The 25,008-nt window shown below is 47.3% G+C and overlaps 1 protein-coding gene across 3 annotated transcripts; it reads left to right on the top strand.

The window, feature by feature from the left end:
* The first annotated feature begins 548 nt into the window (after positions 1–548).
* Positions 549–24,068, top strand: PURG (purine rich element binding protein G). Of its 3 annotated transcripts, none has more exons than XM_057386528.1 (2): positions 549–1,381; positions 21,994–24,068. In XM_057386528.1, the coding sequence occupies exons 1-2, from the start codon at positions 557–559 to the stop codon at positions 22,108–22,110; spliced, it is 942 nt and encodes a 313-aa protein (XP_057242511.1). In that variant the 5' UTR covers positions 549–556; the 3' UTR covers positions 22,111–24,068. The 3 variants fall into 3 exon arrangements, with proteins under 3 accessions (XP_057242511.1, XP_057242512.1, XP_057242510.1); XM_057386529.1 differs by lacking the exon at positions 21,994–24,068 and adding an exon at positions 21,096–21,961; XM_057386527.1 differs by lacking the exon at positions 21,994–24,068 and having other exon boundaries at positions 549–2,226.
* Positions 24,069–25,008: the final 940 nt, after the last annotated feature.

The following is a 25,008-nucleotide window of genomic DNA, read 5'->3' as shown; positions in this document are numbered from 1 at the left end:
GGGGGGGAAGGAGCTGAAGCCTTGGGGGCACTGGGGCAGGAGATGCAACGCTGGAGGGGCTCTGGGGGCATCGGGGGACAGGAGGGCAGTGCTGGGGTGAACCCCGGTGACCCCCCAGTGCCCTGGGAGGAAGAGCAGAGGGGTTGATGGAGAGGGGACGCAGCGGCACGGGGCAGACCCTGCAGTGGGGGAGCGGGAGCCCTGCGAGAGGTGTGAGTGCCCCCCAAAACAGGGACCATAACCCACCCCGCTGGGGCAGCTGGAGGGTCTGTAGTGCCACAGGGGCAGGACAGGGGGCTGCAGGACAGGGAGTGCTGCCGGGGAATGCCGCTGGAATCAGGGCTGCCTTGTCCGGGAGCCGGAGCACGGGAGGRGAAGAGCGCCCGGGCTCCTTGGGCTGCGATGCTGCGTGCCAGTGGCAGCGGAGAGGGATGCAGGAGCCTTTGTAGGGAGAGCAGCGCCGAGTGGAGCCGCTGCCGAGGAGCTGAGCAGGCCCCTGGTGCTGATGTTGTCATCTGTGTCTCTGTTGTGTATTATTTCCAGCTGATTGGTAAAGATGGAAAGAGGGAGAGGAGGAGGAGGAGGAAGGAACCTGGGAGGCTCTGGCCTGCACAGGAACATTTATTCCCAGTCCCAGCAGCAGTACCACTACCCGGCCTCCTCCCAGGGGAGCTGCATGGAGATCCAGGAGCTGGCCTCCAAGAGGGTGGACATCCAGAAGAAACGCTTTTATCTGGATGTGAAACAGAGCTCCCGCGGCCGCTTCCTGAAGATCGCCGAGGTCTGGATAGGAAGGGGCAGGCAGGACAACATCAGGAAGAGCAAGCTGACCCTCTCCYTGTCCGTGGCTGCCGAGCTGAAGGACTGCCTGGGGGACTTCATCGAGCACTACGCCCACCTGGGGCTGAAAGGCGGCCACCGGCACGAACACAGCAATGACAAGGAGCAGCATCCCCGAAGGCGRCCGCAGCACCCGCCACCTTCGCCCCCGGCATCCGTGGGCTCCGAAGAGCCTCCTCACAGCGTCCTCAAAACGGAGTACATCGAGAGGGACAACAGGAAGTACTACCTGGACCTGAAGGAGAACCAGCGAGGGCGCTTCTTGCGGATTAGGCAGACCATGAGCAGGGGACCTGGCATGATGGGTTATTTTGGCCACAGCTTGGGACAGGAGCAGACGATCGTCCTGCCGGCGCAAGGGATGATCGAGTTCAGGGATGCTTTGGTCCAGCTGATTGAAGAATACGGTGAGGGGGACATAGAGGATCGCCGGGGGGGAGGTGACGAGCCCCCGGAGCTCCCTGAGGGCACCTCCTTCCGAGTGGACAACAAGCGCTTCTACTTCGACGTGGGATCCAACAGGTACGGCATCTTCCTGAAGGTAAGTGAGGTGAGGCCGCCCTACCGTAACACCATCACAGTTCCCTACAAAGCGTGGACACGGTTTGGGGAAAATTTTATCAAGTACGAAGAAGAGATGAGGAGAATTTACAACAGCCATAAAGAGAAAAGAATGGATGCCAGAGGGGACAGTGGTGAAGAGCRAGAGGGTCTGGAATAGAGTGCATTGGACAATTAACCAAACAAAACAAACAGAAAATGGTGAGAGGGACTGACCTATAGTAATTCCAAGTTGCCCCAGTTTTTTGTAAAGTCCTTTTCTGGTAGTTCTTGCTAACTCCAGTATGTAATGTTATAGGAGTCTGGTTATCACGTTAAACTATGCCCAAAACATCTCCGTATGTCTTAGGAAAGGACCAACCTCCCGAGTCCGTATGAGTCAGCTGCTTCGAGTGTTGGAGACTGTGGAAGTACGAGTATCAGCACAAAAAAAATCCGGCACCCTGACCTTTAAATAGTCTAGAAAAGGCTTGTGTTGCACTTAAACATGATACGAAAGTACCCCCACCCCGAACCTTATGATGAAATGTATCAGTTACCGCTTATCACCAGTTTTTCAGGACTGGCTTCTGCCTGCGCTTGGTCCAAAGGCCGAGCAGCATCGCCRTAGAGCATTTATGGCAAAAATCATTTATGGTGAATCAAAAAACATTTATGGTGAATCGCTGGTCTGTGTGTGAGGAGGAAGAGAGGTTTTAAAGTTGGCATCTGCTGGTTATTGAGTTGGAAACAATAGTCTGTTTATGGGTAAAATCTCAATAACCGGTCAGACTTTGGTCACGTGCTGGTGAAGGCAGAAGATCTGTTATTCAGGCCATAATTTTGTGCTGACCGGATAACCTGAGTATCCCAGGATAGTGGAGTGCTAAGCCTTCTGAACCCACTCCTCATCTCTGTGTTCTGCCCATGTGAGGCTGGTGATCTTTTTCTTTTTTTTCATTTCTAATGCATTTTGTCCAAAATTTCAGAAGGTATTTTGTATTAGGTGTTCCAGCAACTGTGGTGTTGGGAGGTGGAGGGAATCCTGCAACCGAGACTCCTGACTCCTCTCGCAGATTTATGTGGTCAGGATGTTATCTGTGCCAGGAAAACATCTGGGTTTTTTCCTCCTCCCACCATGAGGAAGATCTTTGGTGGGTTTGATGCACCACTGGATTTGTGTAAAAAGGCATCTCTTTCACACTCACCCATGGTGCGTTTCAGAAGCTGTGGTGAACTCCCTATTGGGTTTTATGTCATGTTGATTGTGGGTGGTGTTGTTAGGAGACAGCACCCGTGCCCTGCCATCACCCCTTCCCACCCACTCGGAGCTGTCCTTGAGCAGCTCCAGTCCTGATCGCCTGCCCCAAGGGTTCCGTGTCTCCTGGAGTCTTTGTGATGTAAATTTTAAATCTCACAATATTAACTCTCTGCCTGGAGGGAGAATGTGTGCAATTACCTGGTTGGGAGGTTGATGAAAGGTTTTGTGTTTCTTAAAACATGAATATTTATTACATAAGGGGCTTGTCCAGCCTTTGGGCGACCGGCTTCTTCCCCCTGAGCCAGTGGGAGTTTGATTGAGCTCCAGGTACTTCTAGTAGCGCGTTGCTCACCTTTAAGATTGTTTTAAGCAGGCATTACCATGTCTGATCAKTTATTTGTAATCACTCAAATTGTTTCATTACAGAGTGTAATGGCCTAGTGTGCATGTGGACCAGCTATTATTCCATGCAACCAGGACATGTTTTGTTTTTTAACCTTTTGAGAAACACATTTATCTCTAACCAKACTGTTCACCACTGAGTCTGGAGCCACCTGCACACTGCATGGCCACACTCAATCCTAATGCTGTTGCCTGTTAATGTCATAATGAGAAAGGTTGGGGAGACAGGGTTGGGAACCAAGAGGATAATCTGGACTTTAGTTTGGGTACTAAAAACTAGTCAATCTGTTTTAACTTTAAAAAAAGAAAAAAAAAAAAAGAAAAAAAATAACAGCTTGCACCAAAGTCACCAAAGAACCTTTAGAAAAATGTTACAGTTTGTGACAAGAAATAAGCAAGTTATTTTCACTGTTTTAGGTGATTCCCCCTTTAAAACCACATATRGCAGTTACAGCAACCAAGCCTTTGGCTTAGTGTCAAAAACTCCCACCCCTTTCTCCATAGGTTGCTCTTTCAGGTCCCTTTTTCAAACCTGGAAGAGGTGTTTTTGCTCCATCACTCGAACAGCCAGTGGACCTTGATGAATCAGCAGGAGTTGTGCGGGGTACTGGTTCATCATCACTCTTACGGCTTTGGTCCCAATGGTTTTAGCAGGTCAATTTAAAAAAAMCCCACAAAAAACSACGTTAAAAGAACTSTACATCCTTTTATGGTGTGAAACCAGAATTTAATGAATGAGTCGTCGATGCGTATGTTAGCGTATCACTGACTGCTGCTGCCCATCACAGTGCCTGAGGTAAAAAATTCACTTCTAGTCCAACAAACCGGAGCTATGAATGTACGAACTTTTTACGCTCTCCTTCCCGTTTCTATGTGGCGTTCCTCCCCTGTGAGCTCGGCATCTCCCTATCCCTGCCCGCCTTTGCCTCAAGGGATCGTAAAAGCTCCTCGTGGTTGGAATTAGCCTGAGTGGCCACGTGTGTTTTAAGTGCTCATGCCTTCCCTGTGTTCCTGTAGTGTTGGTGAGGAAATTACTCGTGATTGGAAWGGGATGTTTTCTTCACCATCTTAAAAGGAAAAAAGGATGCAAAATGGCTTTCYTTATTGCTGCCCATTTTTTTAAAAAAAAACTTTATCTTTTGTTAATTAATTGGCCTTCCAATGCCATTAGTTTGTTGTAAATATCACCCAGGAATCCAACGAGTGCTGGCTACTGGGCCAGCTTCAATTCTGGCACGCAGGTATCCCGTAGGATCCACTAATGCATTTATTTCCCTGGCACGGGATGCACCTTAGGATCCAAACCTGGATCGGGATCTTCACGTTCATTGCCGATCCCCCTTGGGTAGACCAGTGGCTGTGGGTTTCCATCACAATGGAAAGCACTGGTCTTTGTGGATGTTGTGTTGGAGGGTAATGGGTTTCCATGCGATGGGAAGCAGATGTTGGGTTGGAGGGGAGTAGGGACACACTCAGAGTGTAGCAATGCAAGACTTGAACGGTGAGATTCGGAAACGGGTTCCTTTGTGTTTTTTGGCAGCGCGTCTTCAGCTTCCCAGAGCAGTGACCACGTGGGCTGCTGGTGTGCAGGAGGGCCCAGCAAGATGCTTGGGAATGCTGARTCCCTGATGTGTTTTAAATGTTCGTTCCTGACGCCCTGAAACTGCCATGTCCCTTAAACTTGAGAAAACACAAGCTTATTTGCACTAGAAAGAACGGCCAAAAACAATCCTTAGGAGGACAGGGTGAAGAGCACCGGTCTGAACCTCTTTTTCTCATGAGAGAATTTCCTATTCAAGCCCTCACCTCTGTTTCGAAATTGTATGGTCCCGGCAGAAAGTCTGTCAGTTGAATTATTAAATCCTGATGCACTTTATATTGTGTAAATAATATTAGGAGCACATTTCTGCTCCCGCTCTGGTAAGGGGATGCTTTGGTAACGTAGTCTAATGCTGAGAGAAGCCGTCTCCTGCATGCACATGTCTGTTAGAGACCTGTTGATCCTGCTTGGTCCAGCTCCGCTCGTATGTTAGAGGAGGACAGGTGCTGTATTGAGGATCCTCTCGAACCACCAAGAGTGGGRTGATGATTTGGTTTTTTAAATTGCAGTGTGCAGAGCTGCTGAGCATCCTCAGCTCCGCTGTCTCAGCGGCTCCTCGCCCCTTCCACAGACTGGGCCCCCCATGTTGCTGTCAAGGCTTAAAACCGAACTTTGCGCATGTAGTCTTGACAAAGCCAAGTCCAGCAGCTGCCTCGTACTTGGCTTTCCCTGCTGCTGGCACAGAAACTGGGGTGGWCCCTGAAAAGCTTAWCCCKGGTGGAAGGGGCTGCRGGGGCTTCCCCTGCCTTGCAGCTGSGGGGTTGTTTTGTTGAGTCCGGCCCGTGGAGCCGGCTTTCCTGGTAAAGTACAGAGCTATGGAAGGCTTGGGAAGCGTTTTGCACTGGTGTGATGAGGGCCACCCTGTGGGTGCTCCCGGAGGTATGGCGAGACCCTCCCTCGTGGGYTCCTTTCATGGAGCCTGGATGGACGATGGACTTTACCCAGCGAGAAGCTGCAGTGGTTATTGGTATCTACTCGTCGTCGTAAGTGTTTCTTATCTGTATCCAATATATACCAATTCATATCCACATATAGGCATTAATATATTTATGTGACTATATTGTAGCCTGTAGTAGCTCGTAGCRAAATAATCTTATTTATCTGAAGTGCAGTCTGAGGAGGGGTCGTCTGCTCCTACCACTGGTCTGGATAAACACGTTATTCCACCCAGAGCTGGATGTGAGCTCTTGGCCGCAGCCCTCGTAAGAATTCCATAGGTTTATGGCRAGTCTGCAATGGAAACTGTAGTGAAAAGAAGGCAAAGCTCTTCTTTGGAGGCATCATTGAGGCGAGGTGAGAGCTGTAAAGAAGAGGCAACTGCTGGCCACGTCATGTGTCCATGCCATTTTGCAGCCCCTGGCTCTGCAAATCTGTACTGACATGTTCATAAAATTCCAAGCAGAAGTATTAAAATCCTGTCCTTTATACAAAAAAGAACCCCCAAGCAATTGCCAAAATCAATGTCAGCACATTTTTTTTTCAGCTACAGATGTCCCAGTCTGATAATTGCATAATTTTTTCCCCCTATGGCCTATTGAAGTGACCTAAACTCCCAGGGAAGGGAGTTGGTGGTGGTTAGGAAGCTTTCTGCTTGCGTGACTTGCAGTCCTGTTATCCAATTCTAGTAATTTTTATAGTAGAAGGGAGTTTATTATTTTGTATTTTTATTGGGCAGATTTTGCACCAGGTCAAAAATTACTTAATAAGCGTCTTCAGTTCCATGGCATTCCCACTTTTGCTGTAYATACACTAGATATATAGGATTTGTGAAAGAATTCCTAAAGAAAATTAGATCTTCTGTTTAATTTTCTATGCTGCTTACTCCAAAATTAAGTTGCCCTTTATTTTTAATTACTTAATGTGTTGTGATGTTTAAAATGTCACCTTTCTCCTCCTACCCCTCCATTCCTTTAAAGTAAAGGTTGTGTTTGAAATTAAGAATTTATTCAAGAAGGAGTGTAGTTAAAGGCTACATCATAGCGAGGCTGTCACCTCAYAGCCTTTGCCAAAATGTATTGTTTTGGAGTGATTTGGTCTTGCCTAAAAATGGCTGAATCCTGTCATGACCACAGGAAAAATGCCCCAGCCAGRGGACAAGGTACTTGTGGATTTGGGGGATTTGGAATAAGCTAAAGCCAGATCTTTTGCTGATCTGTTTCTCCAAAACCTGCAGAAGCTTTCATGGCCTGACACCAATTTTTCTTCCTAATATTTTGTCAGCCTGTGTTCAGTTTCCCACCTGCACCTCAATAAAGGCAACAGTATTCTAAAGCATTGAGGTGAAGTAAAATATCAAGAACTCCTGATAGATGACATGGATTAAAAATTGGTTTTCCAGAAATGTCAAAGCATAAATTGAGGTTTTATAAGCCGGATGTCGTTTTGGCATTTCTGTGATGGATGTAATTAGATCGCTCCTTCCCCRTGCGGAGGGAGGCATCACGCGGAAACTGAACCTGCAGCCTCGGGGCTCTCTTGTGTATGCCAACTTCTAGAAAGGTGCAGGTGCCTGCTGGCTTCTTGTGCGTGGTGAATGTGGTTGTGTTCCTACTGGCCTGGCCTCCAATAAAACTGTCATTAACGACTTGCTAATTCATCTTCTTAATTGCTAGAGTGTGTCAAAACGCTTGGAGTGACACGTGGAAATAGTGCTAGCTCTGCACAGAGTAGAAACTTAAAAAGACATATTCTCTCTTTGAGGGGTTTCAGACTCATCCCACCTACCAGTATTCAACAGGGTGGGATGACGGTTCCTTCCATGGAGTTGTTGGTTGGATGTGCAGACAATCGGATGGATTTCTTGATTGCAGTGGGGGAAATCCATCCCGCAGGCAGAAGTTTGCGTCTGTTCCTTCGTCGTGATCGTTTGCCATGCAGAGATTAATTGGAGGTAAAGATGGCCCTCGGTGGCGGCTGCTGGCAGCCGGCGAAAGCCGAGGCTCCGTGCCCAGCCCCACTCGGCACCGCGCTGGCACAACATCTGTGAATTCATGTGTGGGCACAAATGAATGCAGAGGCAGGGGAGAGAGGAATATTAGAGATATATATCCATGGACATAGTACAAACTTCCTCTGTTTCCAATAGCTCCTTCCCTTTGAGATACTAAAACGTTCTCCATCGTCTTTTCTGTTTGCCGTATCGGAGATGTTCAGCCTGCAACAGGAGCAAGATGGGTTTCACAAGCAATATCAACATACTCTACTACTAACCTTAAATCTTTACACTGCAAATCGTGTGCAATAGAATCTGCATTTCAAAACAGCAGAGAGTATGTGGGATAAAAGACATGGGTTAACCCCAGGCTCTTACAAGTATTCCCATCTGGTCCTTGTTGGGAGCACATGTTGTTGGCACAATGCAGAGGGAGAGGGGGAGTAAGAGCAGAGATAAGTGCTTCCCACCGAGGCAGAGGAACGAAAGAAAAGGCAGGAGGGGGCGGAGGGAAGCGAGGACAAGATCCATGCTCCARGGAATTATGGAGCATGATGATGGTTTTACCCGTAGTAGGAGGAATAGACAGCACTGTCAGCACTGGAGCCCCACAGAGTTGGGGAAGGAGCAGAGAGCCTGGATCCTGATGCTCCACTTGGGRACCAGGGTGGTTCTCTTGGGCTGGTTCTCCTTCCTCTTTGGGAGCAGTGGCAYGCTCTGCAAGTGTCWAACATTGCCRACAAGCCCACGGGGCYAAGCGTGTCTGGTGGGTGGAGTTAMTGCTTTTACAGYTTGCTCTTTGAGACTCACATGGYTTGGCTCTTACTGAGCTGGGARGCTTGCCCAGGAAGACCYGCAGAAGCTTGGGGGAGCACTCAAGTGTGGGTGGCCTGTAAGGTTTGCCAGTCCCAATTTGTGGATGGTCGCGTGTGCTTCTCACCGGAGTCTTGCTCCACACGCTGCACTGGCTGCCTCCTGCTCCAGGAATGAGTGATGGAATGTTGTGTGTTATCGATGGGGCTGCTGCTCTTTTCCATTGCAAAGGAAAGGTGTTGGTGAAGGCTGGAGGCAATCAGAGGGAAAGAAAGTGGCTTTCAAGAAGCAATCTGGTGCCTGCCTTTGCAGAGGGGTTTGTGTCATTTCTAACAAGACTCTGCGGATGATCACCACTTGTACCGCCTTTGTTTTTCTGGGCCTGGCGCTCTGAGGTCTGAGGTGCAGCAGGGGTCGATGTCAACAACTGTTGAAAGCTGTGCTTTGAACCAGTGAAGTGCTGGAGTAATTGCCTGGACTCTGGGAAAGCTGTCTGTGGAGTTGGGATCACTTTGGCTTTATCCTGCCTATGCCTGTGTTCTCCACTGCTGAAACGGAGTGAATGATACCTCCAAGTGATGAGAGAGTTTTTGTGATGATCTGATATTGATCAATACTGATGATATTGGAAAGTGAGACAGGGAGAAATTTGGGGTGAGATGTAGTGTTTGGAAGGTTTGGAACCTATCTGCTGCTACACTTGAATTTGCAAGGGTGCCTCTAATGGTGCATTTGAGGGCCCACAGAGCAAAAAGCATCCATATTTCTCCTGAGTTGAACAACCAGGAAAAAATCTGCTCTTTCACATGTCCCATGCTGGATATTCCCTGCTTCCCTCCCCAGGCTGTTTCACCCTGCTTCCTCTCATATACCTTTCCTACTGTCCAGTCCATGTGTCTCTTGCTTCTRTCTAATTCTATTGCCTTTTACCTTGCAGGCCATGCTCTCCAGAGGAGTYATAAAACCAGTTTGGTTTCTTCCTTGCTGCAGCCCTTACACATAATTAAAGGCTGTTGTCAGGTCTCTTCTGCATCCTTTCCGAAGGAAATGCAAAATCTTCCACGAAGGGTAATTTTTAGCCCTGGTCATCTTCTTGTTGCTTTCTGATGAGTCTGTTCAAACACAAATGTAAGGAAAGCATCAGGTGACAATRTAAGCTCCCTGTGTCAGCATGTTTGGAAATACAGATTTTCCCTTATGTTCCTAAATCTCCCAGGATTGTGTGTTCTCATCACATGACGTCACAGAAATATTTACATGAACTGTCCTYGGTAACATTTTTATTGCAAGGAGAYCTGAGAGTTTTATGTAGGTCTAGCCAAAGAGAAGCTCCTCCTGTCCAACACTTGTCACCAGTGGACATGTGTATCCATCCCAGCACATTCCAGAAGRGCATTTAGGCACGTGACCAACATGTGTCAAGCAGCTATTTCTTCCCTCTTCTTTCTAGGGAAAAGGCTGGAGGTGCCAATGCAGCCCTGGTATTTTCAACATAAATTAATTTTCCCTGCTGTTCCATGTTAAAGGGTGAGCTGGAGCACATCGTGCTTTGCAACCTCAGGGCTCACAGGGAGCTGAGCCTGGCGTTGGCATCGCTCCCACCGCTTCCCTTGGCAACTGGTGTTGTTGAACAGGAGCTGTTTTGTCTCTGGAAGTTCCCCCTGGACCTGTTGCTGCTTTGCAAATTATCATTTTTGCTTTGGGCATGGAGGAGTTTGCTGTGCTGCTGCCTGATTGGGAAGTACCTGATGTTAAAAGAGTCTCTCTCTCTCCCAGGAAGCCGGCAGGGGGAATCTAAGGCCAGAGGCCTTAGGTTTTGGCAGAGAGGTGATGGAGCAGTGCTCTGGAGTAAATGCAACTCAGTGTGCAGTCAGCAGATGTGTTTCTGTTTGGGTTGTCTCCATGATAGCTGTTTTTTCTTCCAGATGTTTGAACACACTTGARCTCTATATAGGGCTGCCTAGGACAGGAATTTGTGAAGGAACTGAGCTACCTCCAAGGATGGTCTCTCTCCCAAGGCGCCAATAAACATGGCAAAGTGTTTGAAAAGTGGAGCATTGTGCTGGTGGCACTTTTAAAAGAGTTCTTCCCAGGTAGGCTTCACAGCAGGGATGAGCAGAGGCCACTGACAGCCAAGAACAGAAGGCAAGGGATTGATCCAGTTCTTGGCAGTAGGATTTATCCTTGATTCAACAACTCAGTTAATGTGCACATCCCTGTAGTAAGTGATGAAGTTTTTTCATGTAAGCATTTTTAATAATCCCCCCATCCTGGCAAAACTAGGGAAATAGTTTTTTGACTGAAAGGTTTACTTATAAGCTGAGAATAGGCACTATGTTTCACAAGGTGCCTCTTATCTCAGAGCATRTCCTTTAAGCTGGTGTTTTATTTCTTGCTCCATCTGGTTGCAAAACATCAAGGTCACTAAAGCAGCACAGGCAGCAAYCCCTGTAGGTGTTGATATGGCTCASTGCATRGGGACATTCTCCTCTCACTTGGCTYRCAGGGCCCAGTTCTGCTTGTGTTGTTCCTTTTCCCAGTTGGATCTCTGAGAGTGTTTATTGGTCCAGTTCATGTCTTGTGGGTGACCTGGCTTGAGGGCCCTCTCTTTTTCTTAGAAGTTGAGCACCTTTTTTTTGAGCTTTCCTTATGAATCCCTCTGAAAAYGTTGTGCAAAGCCCAAAATGTGCCTTGGTTCCCTCCCTCCCTGCGCAGTTTGCTAACTGCTGCAGCCAATGTAGGACAAAAGGATGTGGAGCTGGTTTTTATATTTTTCCCAGACAGTCGTTTTGCTCTCCGTCTGTTTTGGTCTGTTTTGGCCTTAACCCTTCCAGGGATCCTGTTCTGCAGCTCTCAAGTGCTTCTGCAGCCTTTGCATGGATGCTGGGGTTGTGGCMGATGTTACCTCTAGGCTGGGGCAGATCCTTGGGGTGAAGCTGCAGCAAAGGGGAAGTTGTTTAACCACACAGTCAGTCCTTCCCTCTGGGATGGYTGCCATGTCGAGTAGGGTTGCATGAACCAGTTACCTGTGGCAGATTTGATCCTGTGCTGATGGCAGACTCGCTGCTTCCTCCGAGCAGCCGGCGCGCACCATCTCGCTTGTAGGCAATGTCTGACAGCTTCCCCAGGSATGAGCTTTGCTGCATCTGCTGCAAGTGCTGCTCTGAGCTCAGCCTCTTCCTCCCCATCACAGCTCAATGGCATGCCTGCCTCCTTTGTTATGTGTAACCTCAATTTGGTTTCTTTGAGCGCTGCCAGGATTTCATTCTCCCTGGGACATTTAAATGGGGTGCAGAGTAATTAGAGTTGCTTTTTTCTGTGTGTGTAACAGCAAATGCTTCCAAATCAGTTTAGGAATCGACCCAGGGGTTTGATGTGGGTTTGTAAATTCAGGCACGTGGGATGAGCGTGCCCAYAGCAAAGCGGGTATGAAGATGTGGAGATAGGAGCTGTGCCTCTGCCAAGCTCCTGTCTACTCTCTTACAGTCCTGTACTGACTCTGGTTGCTKCAGTGGGAGCCACCAAAATCTAAGGACCACAAGAGTCTGCCCATGGGATCTGGGTCTAAGTGGCAGTAGAGACCTGAGCTAGGCAAGGGACCACCACCCACAGGTACTCTGTATCCCATTATAACTCAAAGGGAAGGCAGATACCACAGGATATCCTGGATACCACAGGAGCTCAACTCTTTCATGCTTCCTTTTCTGCCTCGTGGGACTTGCCCCTCTTGCCTGGTGCATCCGCTCTGGAGAGCCTACAGACGTGTCTGTGCTGGGCTCAGTGTGTGCCAGCATGCAGTGTGCACGTAATTCTGCTGCATCCCGGCCCCCTCTCCATAGCAGCACTTATTGCTGATGTCAGCACAGTCATCCCTCAGCGCTGCCAGGGGTAACCCTTTGAGCTAACCACTGATAAGTTCCTTCTAGCTGTCTTATTWAAAAAAAGAGACATAAAAAAAAGAAGAAGAGGGAGGTGCTGGAGTCGCCTGATGAACATTTTCATGGATGCTGCCAGGTTTTAACTGTGGGTTACCTTGGTGAAGGCACATTACAGAGACTTTTCTTTTAAAAACAGCTTAAAACTGTCTGTTTGGCAGTGTATGTTTTGTGCTGAGATGTGTGAAACCTCAAGAAAACCCTCAGTCCAGAGTGCGAGGCAGAGGTGGTGCCCACTTAACTCCTGCCTGCATCATCAAGCTGCAGTTTAACCTGTTGCTTTTCATACCTCTTTGCTCCTCTTATGAGGCACCTTCTAAAGCTGGGATAACATCCCTAAACCTCCCTCCTCAGGCTCTCCACAGAGGGAAGCTCATCCTCCTCCTCCACACTGCAGCCCTTGAGCTGTTGCAATAGCCCTTGAGGTGCTCTCCCTGGTTRTTCAAAACCCACGCCGGCCTCTTCCTCTCAGCGAGGCTGAAGATGCTGTGTGAAACAAAACAAGCAAGAGGCCACAATATGGGGATTTTTCACTTGCCTCAGCCTAAAAACCAGCCTCCTCCAGGCTCTCAGTCTTCCAAGAGCTTCCCACCTTTCTAGCCAAGCAGTTTGTTTGCTAGAAGAAAAATTGGTAGCTTTGTGCTAGCAATAACTGGAATCCTCTTTCACTAGCAGAGGCATTTTCTCCTTTGAATTCTGTTTGAATGCAGAAACTATTGTGAAATGAGAGCTGTAATATYGGGAAAGGGGAAAGCAGAGTGTTCCTCTGGATAAGGTTTGATACAATTTGAAGCTGCTWGCGGAAGATTGGCTGGAAGGTAAACTGATTTGGGCTAAAAATGCTGGTGCTGTTAAAGTGTGTTAGTGACTCTTCAGCAGATGGTCCAAAATAGCTTTTTTGTGACCTCTGACCGCTAGGAAAGATAACTGGATTTTTGATCTTAGATTGAAGGGGCAATTTCTCCTGGAAGAAACTTGTGTTCTTTAGAAACCATCTCAGGCTGGCATTTACTGTCAAAAACATTGCATGGAAACGGACAGAAAATAAACCAAAAATCGCACATCTGAATCAACCCCAGGCAAGCCTTGCAGGGCGCTGTTGCTGAGATAGCCAATCATTYAGAATTCAGGATAGATCCCTGTTGTCATCCACCTTTCTGCCTCCATGGCCCCCAGAATTTCCCATAGAAATCTACAGAAGTGTGATTAGACAGGAGCTCCTGTTTTTGCAGCATCCTGGGCTCAATCCACTGACTGTAGAAGTGTCACGGCCCCAAGGAAAAGTGTTCCCCTCATGTTGTGTCGGAGCTGTGCCAGGTGGTGATTGCTGAGGTGGGTATTGAGTTAGAGGGGTTTATTTCCAGAGCAGTGCTTGGTCACCAGCTGTTGTCCAGGACGCTGTGGCTTTTGGTACGTCAGGAAAATTAAACCTTTCTCGTTGAATTTCAAGTCAGGGGCCTGTTTTCTGCCAAGCTACCCCCCGCCGTTTCAAATGTATTTTATTCTCCTTTTCTTTCCACTGGTCCCGTTCCGCTCCGCTCAACAGCTGCTGCATTTAATCCCAGAAGCTGCAGTTGGTAGGGAGCAAAGTGATCTCCATATAACCTCTCTCTTACTCATAAGCGTGCATTATGAAGCTTAACCTATGGTAATAAAATGTTTTGCTTTCAACATGCTGTCCCTGTGGTCCAATGTTCCCGTCTTCAGGCTCCATCATTACGGCAGGGCGATGGTTCGGAGCTGTTTCTGCTGCTCCCCAGGAACGTGCCTGGGAATATTGGATGCAGGCTTCATGGATACCCAGCCAGGAGAGATGGAGAAGGTGGAGCAGAGCCTTTCCCATGRGTGGAAGCAGCTCTTGGAGGAAGATTGTGCCTTGACAGTCAAGGGAAGAGGCACTGGGGGTCTTGCTTGGCCGAGACCCAAGTGCAGGTTCCTGTCTCCRTAAGATTGTCTGGCAGTGCAATCTGGTGTTAGAGCCTCTTCAGGGACYGCGGCGCTACGTGGGGGGAGCAGGAACAGATTGCAATCCTGCTGCTTGGTTGGGTTTTCTTATCCCTTTCACAACCACTCTGCAGGTTCATGGCTTTATTTGGCTTTTTTGTTTCCTGCATACTAAAAAATGGCATTTTCATGCCGTCCCCCACGATGGATGTTTTTRTCCAGGGGCGCAAAAGGATGTTTCTCATCCACGTTTAAGTAACCATACAAAATGTGAAAAGTCTGCTTTAGGAATTTCATTTTTGTTTACACWCCATTGATGCTTTTATTAAAAGCATCTTTTCACATATAAATAATTTAGAGGTCATATGATTTTTCTGCTCTAAACTGAAAGCAGGGATTTCAAAGCAGGGATCTCCAAGCATCATTTCTGTGGCACGGTGGGTTGCATTAGCCCTACGGCTGTTTTTTGTTGAACAGGATGGGGTTTTTCCATATTTGAGGTTTATAGTGTTCRGTTTCAAAGAGGAATTTCCCAGACAGAACCCCCCAGAATATATGGCTTTGTCAGGGAACGATAACAGCTTTTTTCTGGAGATTGCCATTTTGTAAATAAGCTTCTTCTYGAGCAGCACGACTACAGCTACGAAAGATGGATGATTATTTCTTCCCAGAATGGGTCTTCCGCTGCAGGATCTGGTTTTTATTGCGATAATTAGCATAGAATTAAAAATGGCCCCGCATCTTCAGTTTGCACTGTAGTGCTTCTGGTACCGAGCAGTCTGGGATGGCGTTTTCCTTGGAAATAGGCTGTGTCTGGGAATCACTTGATTCACCACTGAAAACCAGCGCACAGCAAAAGCCTCTGCCTCAAAAAATAAATCATTGCTCCTAATAAACTTTCAAATCAGTTGTTTTTTGGAGACTGGAAAAGTTGCCGAGGATATTTAGGTGAAAATCTAGCKCAGCAACCAAAGCAAGGTTTTATAAATGCCTTTAAATTCCAGAGCTCGGGTTAGAGGTGAAGTCACGGGCAAGCAGACAGCTTTTTCTCCTAAAAAACCTGTAATAGCTTTTCTTCTTAAAAATTTAACAGGGTTGCCAGTCCAGGTGGAGGCAGAATTGTAAGGAGTGTCACACATGGTCAGTGGTGTATGTGTAGGAGAAACTAAAGCGGCAAAAATGCAGCACGACGTGTAAACTTCCTTGTGAGAGCCAYGCAGGAAATTACTGTGCAATTGGACGCGGTGTCCTAGCATTAGATTTATTATCCACTTCCAAATCATCTGCCAAAAATCCTTTCAATCGGAAGACAGGAAAGAACATGTTATAAAAAGACCTGGAAAAGGAGTCACTTTGGCACCGGCGTTCCCAGCCTGGTAACTGTCCATGYKTACAGTGTTTGGGTTTGGTCTCAGSACTAAGGTCAACRCTGCTTAAACCAGATGTGATCYCCTGCATATGGCAGGTGGTGAGATGTGCCTGTCTTGCAGTGTCAGGTTTGAATACAATCCTGGAAAATGCTTCTTTGCCCAATCTATTGCTCAACGATTGTTTTTTATCCCACAAGATTCCAGCATCRCTTAGGGAAAGCCATGGTGTGCAAGCTGGCATGCTTTTCCCCCGTGATGGATTTGTTCCTTGCCAGGTGGCAGGATCACGGCCACATCCATGTGCTTATGGACATTCCCCAGAACTTGCTGCTTTGGCAGCAAGGCTGGATATATCATTCCCAAAGTTTCTTGTCTGGGTGGTGGACTGAGATGGTTGTGTTTCCCCACCATGCACCTCGTTGCCCTCCTCACTGCAGGGTACTGCCAATCTCACACTGTGCTTCTCCAGCTCCCACATCTTTTCCAGGCTCATTTCTTTCCAGCTGTATGCCTGCAAAGGCAAATCTACATCCGTATCCTGTCTATGCACAACCTTGCTTTTTGCGTGTTAAATCCAGCTCTTTCTGGCAGTAATGGAAATAAGTGACCTGAGTTTGTAGCTCTGTTTTTACCCCTGGGATATTTCCTSCTTCTGGAAAACCACTCCCTAGTGCTTGGTGTCTGATGAGGAACCTGTCTGTATCCTGCCAGCTCCAGCAAGTCAATACYTTTGGCTTAAAAAGAGCTTTCTTCACAAAATAGATCCACACCTGCCTGGGACACACACCAGATGTTGCACAGCCAGATGTTGCCTTGTACTATGCTTGGGACAGTTGGTGGCAATGCATGCAGAGCCTGGGGAGCCACTCTGCTGTTCTGTGATCTTTTTTTGGGGTGCCTGCTGAAACATAGTGAGAACTGAAGGTTCTGCTTTCCTCCTTTCTCATTTGACACTTTTGTTTCAGGAGAGAACACCCTGGTTTTGCAAGTGCTGGGCTCCCGAGGTAAGCGGGAGGGAGGGCACTGCTGGAGCATGTTCCAGCTTGCAAGGAGATGCTCCCACTCCAAGGTGAGGCCTGGGACCAGCAGAGTCTTTAGCAGGGGGACTTCCTGCACCCTGTTTCCAGTGAGATTTCCTGAATGCTGTTTCCAGCACGAGTGTAAAGGGCTGTGTGATGGRGCAGTGGGAAATGTGCATTTACATAGAGAMAGGGGAGTGCCTGTCATCTGTTGGGGTGAATCCTCCTTTCCCAGCCTCTTTCTAGGAGTGTGCTGATCCATAGTCCTTTTCTGGAGCTCTTTTTTTCATGAGAATGAAACTGGGCCGTTAATAATGTCAGTGTTTACCAGACTGCCTTTGTCGTCTCGTCCTTGCATTCATTGTCCTTTGACTGGTAGGGTGGTTAAGAGAAACAAGCCAGCTTAATGCATAGTCAGAAAGCTACAATTAACAAAGCAGACCACGAATAAATAGGTAAATAGGCTAAGCTGTAAGATAAAGTGTAAGAGGAGGCAGTCTGCCTCTATAAAGTGCATGATAAGCATCGGCCAAGCTTGTTGCAGACACTGGGCAAGGCTGCTTTTGCTAGACTTTGAGTATCCTAGTTGCAAAGACTTGTCAATGTTCCAAAAGGCTCATGGTTTTGGAGTGGGGTCGTCTTTTGTTTTCCGTGCGCTGTGACCACTTGCTTCCCGAGCGGGTTCGTAGTGATGGAGTTAATGGAGCTGTTCTTTATAGTAACCTAAAAGGTGTCAGTCGTTTGCTCGTGTGTGTTCACAAGCTGAGCCGTGGCGTTGCGCGTCCCTCCGCAGTGGTGTGATTTGAAGCACTTTTGGTGTGGCATGTGCAGTTGCAGTGCTGTCTGTTTTTAATTTCCCCCCGGGATACGCTCCCCGTGTTCCCCCCGTGTTTTGGACACTGAACCAAACCGACGTTGGGACTAGCACTTTAAGTACTAGTAGTCACTTTGCTTCGGACTAAACTGAGCACTGCACTTTTGTACGTACTGTTAGCACTGAGTTTTGAACTCTTTTCTTTTCCCCGTCTATTTACCCTCTTAGGCGCAGTGTTAAATACGTAGGGGCCATCAGAAGAAAATTTTGAGGTGTGTTGGACCACTGTCTGGTGCCTGATTTCCATTCCATACCCTTTAGGGACTTGATAGTAGGGAATTTAACMCATCCAAGCTTATTTTACATGACAGAACCAACACCAAAACCACTGAGGTCCAGGCAGATGTGGTTGTTGTAAACCTCGAGGTCACCCGGAGACCCGAGTGCATGGCTTTTAAAAACACCAAAGACATAGGAGAAGTCTCAAAAGGGATTGGGACGGTGCAAGATCATCCCTTGACACCTGGAATTGCATGGAGTGAGAGGTGCAGGGCAGATGCTCTTGTGTCTGGGGAGAGACCCCAGCRAATCCACGGGACAGCCCAGTTCAAACCAGTCTGAGATCCTGGTCCCAGTAAAGGCTGCCCTCGAGCCATTGCAATAACAGCCATCATTGTGCCTGCACTGGAAGTGCTGTTGGGATTGGTCGTGGGCTTCAACTGCAAGAGGTAYTTTTAAGTAAAAGATTTACAGACGATTTAGAAGATGGAGCATAATAACCYTGGGGTTTGCTGCTGAATTTGGAAAATGTTGTTAGGAGTTGATCAGCACTCATGTTCAGAGGCATTCAGATGTGCATCGCTAGTCCTTTTAAATTCCTGTGGTATTTCTGTATGGAAGGCCAGGGATCAGAGCTCCCTTGCCAGCAAGAAATCAGCAGGGTAGAGTTAGCAGGAAACATAGTCAGAAATCTCTAGGATTCAAAATGGGACGGTGATCCCTGGCATGCTGAATAATCTGGGTTTTGATGTCCCAAACCACCCACTCTCAACCAACTGGTGGTGTTTTCCTTCTCTGAAAACTCCTGTGGGTTTTCCACAGCAGCAAATAAATCACAGGAGTGTGAGAGCCTCATGTTTCCTTCATGCTGGGGTATCTGCACTTGGGACTGCTGCTCATCATCCTTGACAAGCCCACAGTCAATCCAAATCCTTCTCTGGCAATCCTTGATGGGAGTTTCTCCCTGGTGACACTTGATGGATAAACGCCACCGGTACAGCATCATTGGTGTGAATGCAGAGAAGGGAATTCTCCTCCTTCACTGCTAGCAAGGGGCCATCATGGAAATAACCTTCAGCAACAAAAGGAAATAAGTGTACTGGGTTTCCTTGTGGCAGCAGAGGGAGGAGTTTTCCTAAACAACTCCAGTTTTAGTGGTTGGTTTTCTTGGTAGACCTTCAGGGGCTTGGATATTCAGTGGGAACTGAAGGTGGCTAAAAACCCCAAATCTTGAGCAACCCCAAGCATTATGCTCTTACATCCTCTATCACTGGATATAAAAATAGAAATTGAATCCACATTTTGTTGGTTTTTTTCCTCTTTCTAACCCCCCCAAATTATCCCTGCAAATTTAGCTTTAAAGAAATAGCACCGGGTGGTGCTGCTGCTCTGTCTGAGCCCCCAAAATTATAGTGGCTGAGGGAACAGCCTCTTCAGAAAGTACCTCGGTGACTCAGAGCCCACATCCCGCTCACTGTCACCAGAATATRGGCAAACCATTTGGAAAATTTCCCCCCCAGCAAGCCCACCAGTCCCATTGAGTCCTTGGAAATTAAGCTTGGGAGAAAGGGGAATGTGGAACAGGTATTTTTGTCTTATTTTGCCCCTCAGGTGTAGTTTTTTGCCCTTTGGAGATGGCATCTCATCCTTTGGGAAGGTAGAATTAAGTGTTTTCTCCTGCACGKTACCCTTGAGGCCCAAATGCAAATCCTAGCACAGCACCCTTGCTTTGGAAGGGCCTTTTAGGTGGAAAAAAGGGATTTTTAGTTGTTTGGGTTTTCAGATAGCTTGTGGGAAGCGCATTGTAACAGCACACAGGCAATGTTTTACCACCCTTTYCTTTTTCTCCAAGAGAGACTTTTTAATTTGCTTCAGTAGTTTAGAGTTTGTTTCCTTGAAAGTCTTTTTGGACCCATGAAAATGCCCTTGAAATGAGTCAAGTTTATTGAAACAAAATTGTGCACACACCCATGCACCGGCCCGCGTGTAYGTGCTTGTCTCCCTGGGTGTGTATACACATAGAGAAATATATTATTTCCCAAAACATTCCTTTTTTTATTGATTTTTTTGGGTTGTTTTGATTTTTTTGGGTTTCGTTTCCCCCACCCCCCAGGATATTAACCAAAAGGTGTTTTAAAATCATGGCATGAAAACTCCTAAATGTAAATCTGAGTACCTTGTGATGCTAATTAACAGGTTTTTCCTGAAACTTTATGTGATGCTTAATATTTTCCTTAGGAAGTTTTGTTTAATGTTAGATCATTGTTCTGGAGGATGTTGGTCCTACTGGCATTAAACTAATGGAAATAAAATGCATGTGTTACAAGTGTAGAAACGGTGAAGAATTAAGTGTGAACTTACTGTACGATACTGATTCTGTTTTCAAACAATCTGTTTTGCTGTTCAATAGTCGACATATGGAAATGCCAATGTACTGTAATTTAGCACTTTTCCAATGGACCCTGTTCTCACTATGCCTGAGGGAAGAAGCAGGTTTGGCTCGAGGCCATCTGAACCCTTTTCTGCGTGTTTTGGTACCAGAATTGGCCGGGTGGAACTTAAATTGGAGCTTTTCTCATCGGTTCGATGGCTGGTGCGGGGCAGAGCGGGGTGGCTTTCCCATCCCATGGCCAAACCAGGATGATTTTGCAATTTGGTCTGGTGAAAGATGCCAGGGACGGTGGAATTAGATGATCTTTAAGGTCCCTTCCATTCTGGAATTCTAGGATTCTGTGATTTGGGTGCAGCCCTCGCTGTGGGTGGATGGACCGGTGGCATTGTGCTCCACTAGTGCATCCCCCCGGGAGCCAGGCTGTGACTGGGCTGTCCAAGCTGTAGTGGGAAAGCAGCTGAAGCAATTCAGAGTCCCTGAAATCCAWTGGCAGAAGGGACAGCCCACCAGCCACCCCCCCTCCATCCCAAACCCTCCTTTCCTAGTGCTAACAGGGTGCAAAGTGTTACTTGTCATGTACTGTACTGAAAGGGTTAATTGATCAGTGACTGTATTGTACTGTATGAAAACTCATGAATTGCCTTGTATTGTTTCTAATGGACTGTTCCATGTCTCCCCACTGGCCATCCCCACGTGCATGTGCTCAGTTAGGTCCTCCAAACTCTCTGGTGCTAACTCCTCCGTATCCGATGGTGCTTCTGCGGACGCTAACTGACCACATGCCCGTCCCGAGCTTGAAGTTCACCACGTCTTTCTTGTCTGTTTGTATGAAGTCTCTCACAAACACACACACACACATGAGAAAAATCAAGGATAAACTTGAATTTGTTTCAAAGCCTCATTGACAATCTAATGTTTTCTATGTCTGCTTTTATTTTGGGATGGTTTTTCTAGAAAGCAGCACGCCAGCACCTTCACTCTGGGAGGGGATTTCATCCTGTTCACTCCTCTGGCATCTGAGGTGAGCTGCTGCCTCGCTGGCTTTTCAGGCTCAGCCATGGGAGGTTGATCCAACAGGAGCCAGGGAGGAAGAGGAGGTGCAGGTGCCTTCAAAGATGCCCAACCCTAAAAAGCAGCTGGGATCCCCATGACTGCACCATCCAAACATAGGTGGGTGGCCACTGAGCATCTCGGAGGGGATGAACCTGCCCCTTGCTTTGTGGCAAAAATTGACTTTTAAGGAGAATGGAGTAGAAAATTAAAGCRTCCCAGAGGCACCTCCATCTCCTCCCAGCATCACTCATCTCCACTGGCAGAGGAGCCACCTCCCTCCCTGAGGTTTTTGGGGTGGTGTGAACAGGGCCATCCCCTCCAAACCCCGCCCCCACCATGCGAGCTGCTTTTTGGACAAAATGAAATCTGACTATATTTTATATCGATTTGAAAACAAAGTCTGATATTTACCCCTGTTCTCAACTGAATTTGCATATTGTTGTTTGCCACGATATTTGTTCTGTCTTCAAATAAATTTGCTTACTTGTGTAGTCTTAACTGTCTGCTCGGATTCTTACAGTCAGATTCATCCCTGCTCCAAGGTGCCTGCACCACAGCTCTCCTTTGAGCACTTCCCAGGAAGGCAAGAAGGAAATTTGTCCGGGAGGGGGAATAATTTCAGGCTCTAAATGTTTTTCTCTCCATTATTTCCCATTCATCTCCCTGGGGCTTTTCAATTTGATGCCCTTTTTCCCCCCCAGTCTTCCATCATCGGATCCTTCTATCCGGGTAAGTGCGTGGCAGMGGAATGGCCGTGCTTAATTTGAAAGATTGAATTGTCACTAACACATTTTTTCAGGGTGAGGCATTTCCGACRGCAGTGTTTTGCATTTGGGAATGGAGGGATTTATGGCTGCGAGAGCTCTGGGCATCGGCGTCGGCGTCCAACGCCGGCTCTTCCTGCACATTGCATTAGTGAGACGTTGGCATCAGTCACTGGAGACGTCGCGGCGGAAGGCAGTGCCCTCAAAAGGCTGCAAACCTATTTGCACATGCGTTTCCAGGGAGGTAATCAAATCAGCCAGCAGGTTCAATAAAAGGAAATAAGCAAATAGTCCAGATTTGCTAGCGTTTGCAAACAAAACCTGTTGCAAGATCTGCAGGTTTTGAGGTTCCTCCCCCACCCCAAAACAGCTGTTTGGGGATTAAAATTGTTCCGGGCTGCTGCAGGAGGACATTTTATATTCCCTAAAAGACACATCTGTATCTGAGAGGAACGTTTCAAGGGGATCCTTGCGAGGGYTGGGTCACCCTCCTTCCTTTTGGAATCGGTCACTGTGCTGTTTTATGGCAAAAGAGTCCATTTTCAGAGATTCATCCCCTTCCCCTGGCAGTGTTCTCCCTCTCTTTGCCTCTTTGCTCCCCTCTGACCCCTCTCTGGCTTTTTTTCAGTTTATCAAGGCTCTTTAATGTTTCCTGCTGCTCCTCACAGTACAAGCAGTGCTGCCCATGGCGATGGATGCCAGCACAGGAAGGAGGGAGATCAGTCCTGTGGGGAGATGCTGGGGAAAGGAAGCCAGGAGTCATGGAGGGTGCTGCCAGGTACATCTGCCTCCTATCCACTGCAAAAATGCCGTGTCTGCACCCCAAAATGTGTTTTAGGGATCTGTATCCTTATACACCTGGGCAATCCGGTGCTCCCCTGCACCCTCAAGGGGGTCAGGTRCCCTTGGAGGAGCTCCCACTTGGTTTGTGCACCCTCAGCTGCTGGCAGAAGGAAGAACCTTACTCATTTATTTTATTTATTCACTGTGGGGGTGGATTTTCCTCTCTAAAACACAGGAGTACCATTAGGCATCTTTGGGAAACAGCAGATAAGCCCAGGCAATGCCTTCCATAGGCAGTGATGGCCGTGAGKAATTTTTGTTTCTCTTGCATTTTGTATCACACCCTAAAAAAAACAAGTTTCACTGGAAAAATCACTAAAGCAAGAAAGCAGGGTAACCCCCGAAGGGTTAAATGTTACACAGCCAACATTAATGTATTTTTTAATAAAGTGGCCTTTTATGCCACTTTTACCAGCATTGCCTTTTTAGAAAATTCYAGCACAGAAATGATGAGATTTTAGAGAAGGTGCCTGCCTTCATTAATTCYCTCTCAGTGAGGCTTGTCAGTTTTCCCTGCCGGGGAGCCTGATGAATGTTCCCTGCTGCTGCCAGGAGATTCTGCAGGCTCTGTCCCTGCCACTCCTCTGCAGGGAAATCCACAATTCATCCCAAGAACTCCCTCTTTCCAATAAGCCATGTCTGGTTAGTCTGGGGATGGTCCTGGCTAAGGCTGCTCTGCTGTTGGTGTGAGGTTTTCCCAGTCCTTTCCTGAGGACCTGCCATCGGATCGATACCTCAGAAACCTCTTTATTTCTGATGAGGAGCCAAGAGAAATATCTCAGCTCGATCTTTTCATTTAAGMTTTTCCTATTAAACATTTCAAAGGTGGCAAGGAATCAGTAAATGGAAACTTATCACCAAAGCATGCGTGTCCAAATGTCCATACTTTGTTTGTTTGAATTAAATCGCCAGGAAAACTTAAAAAATTGAAACACTGCTCAGCATTTGGTTTAAGGATAAGGTAGGTTTAAGAACACCTTTTTTGGGTAATTTTGGAAAAGCCATGGATGATAATTATTGTGCATGCTGCTCTCCTTATGCTCCTGAAGGCACATGGTGCGTGCTCTCCTTGGGGTGGGAAGATTTATTGTCTGCTGCCACAGTGCAGGATTTGCCTTATCCCGTGGCTGTTCGCTGCTGCAGTGTCACAAACATGAGCAATATGGCTAAAAATAATCTTCTGGAAACAAATCAGCAAATAAAGCATCCAGAGGAGTGTGAACAGTTCCTGGCAGCTATCTTTGCTGGGCACTAGAATGGTGAGCAAGTGTCATCTACAACAGTAGCTACAAAGTTACATTTTATATAAATGGTGCTCTCTTACTTTGCTAGCTGTATTTTTAGTTGGAAAATTCACTTCAGGGATGTGATGTTTTGAGTCCTTTAATTTTTTTCCCTCACTTCAGGGTGAAGTCCACAAGTCCAGCTGCTTTACCCCGTGGAGGTTAAGGGAACTGTGACSRGCATTGGTGTTCCCAGYAGAACAACAGCATGAGTAGGTCCTCAGCAAACCTCAGCCTTTCCATCTGACATAAAAAAAAACACTCCACATGGATTTGATATATCTTATCCCGCTAAAAATCCCCAGAAAGCTTCCCCAAAATCCCAGTGCTTGCAGCCTGGGCCGGGCACTGAGAGCTGATGCACACACAGCACTCCAGACTGCTGCAGTGTCATTTATCAGTTATTATATCATTATCACATTACTACTCCATTTTGGTATGGAGGAAACAGCAGAGCAAGTCCAAAATTGCAGGAGATAAATAAAGAGCAGTGGCTAGAAATCTGCGCAATTTAGCACTGAGAACGAGATTAATGGAGTGCTAGATTGTAAGCAAATGTAATAATTTTYACTGCTTACATTCACTAATTATGTGCCATGTTTGGTACACGTGGTGCATGTGCTCCAGTTTTGAGCATTGCCCCACAGTATTTAACAGGAATATGATGAAAAGCATTGTCAACGTGCATTTAGTGAAAGGCGGACAGGGATTGTTACATTGCCGGGTGAACAACTGCCCTCCTGCCAACGCTTGGGACTCGACACCCACAGCGGGCGCAAAACCTCGCGATTTCATCCCTTTTCCTTAGAGAGAACGGAGCATTTTATTCATTTTTCTTTGGCGTGAAGAGGGCAGGTTGTGTAAAGCGGCTTTGGGCTGCCGGGACTCCAAAAAGCGGAGCCGCCATCGCCTCATGGATCCGTG

Source organism: Malurus melanocephalus, unplaced genomic scaffold (assembly GCF_030028575.1).
Source record: "Malurus melanocephalus ecotype Western Australia unplaced genomic scaffold, MMel_1.1 scaffold_980, whole genome shotgun sequence".
Classification (NCBI taxonomy): Eukaryota; Metazoa; Chordata; class Aves; order Passeriformes; family Maluridae; genus Malurus; species Malurus melanocephalus.
This window is presented reverse-complemented; position numbering and strand designations above follow the sequence as displayed.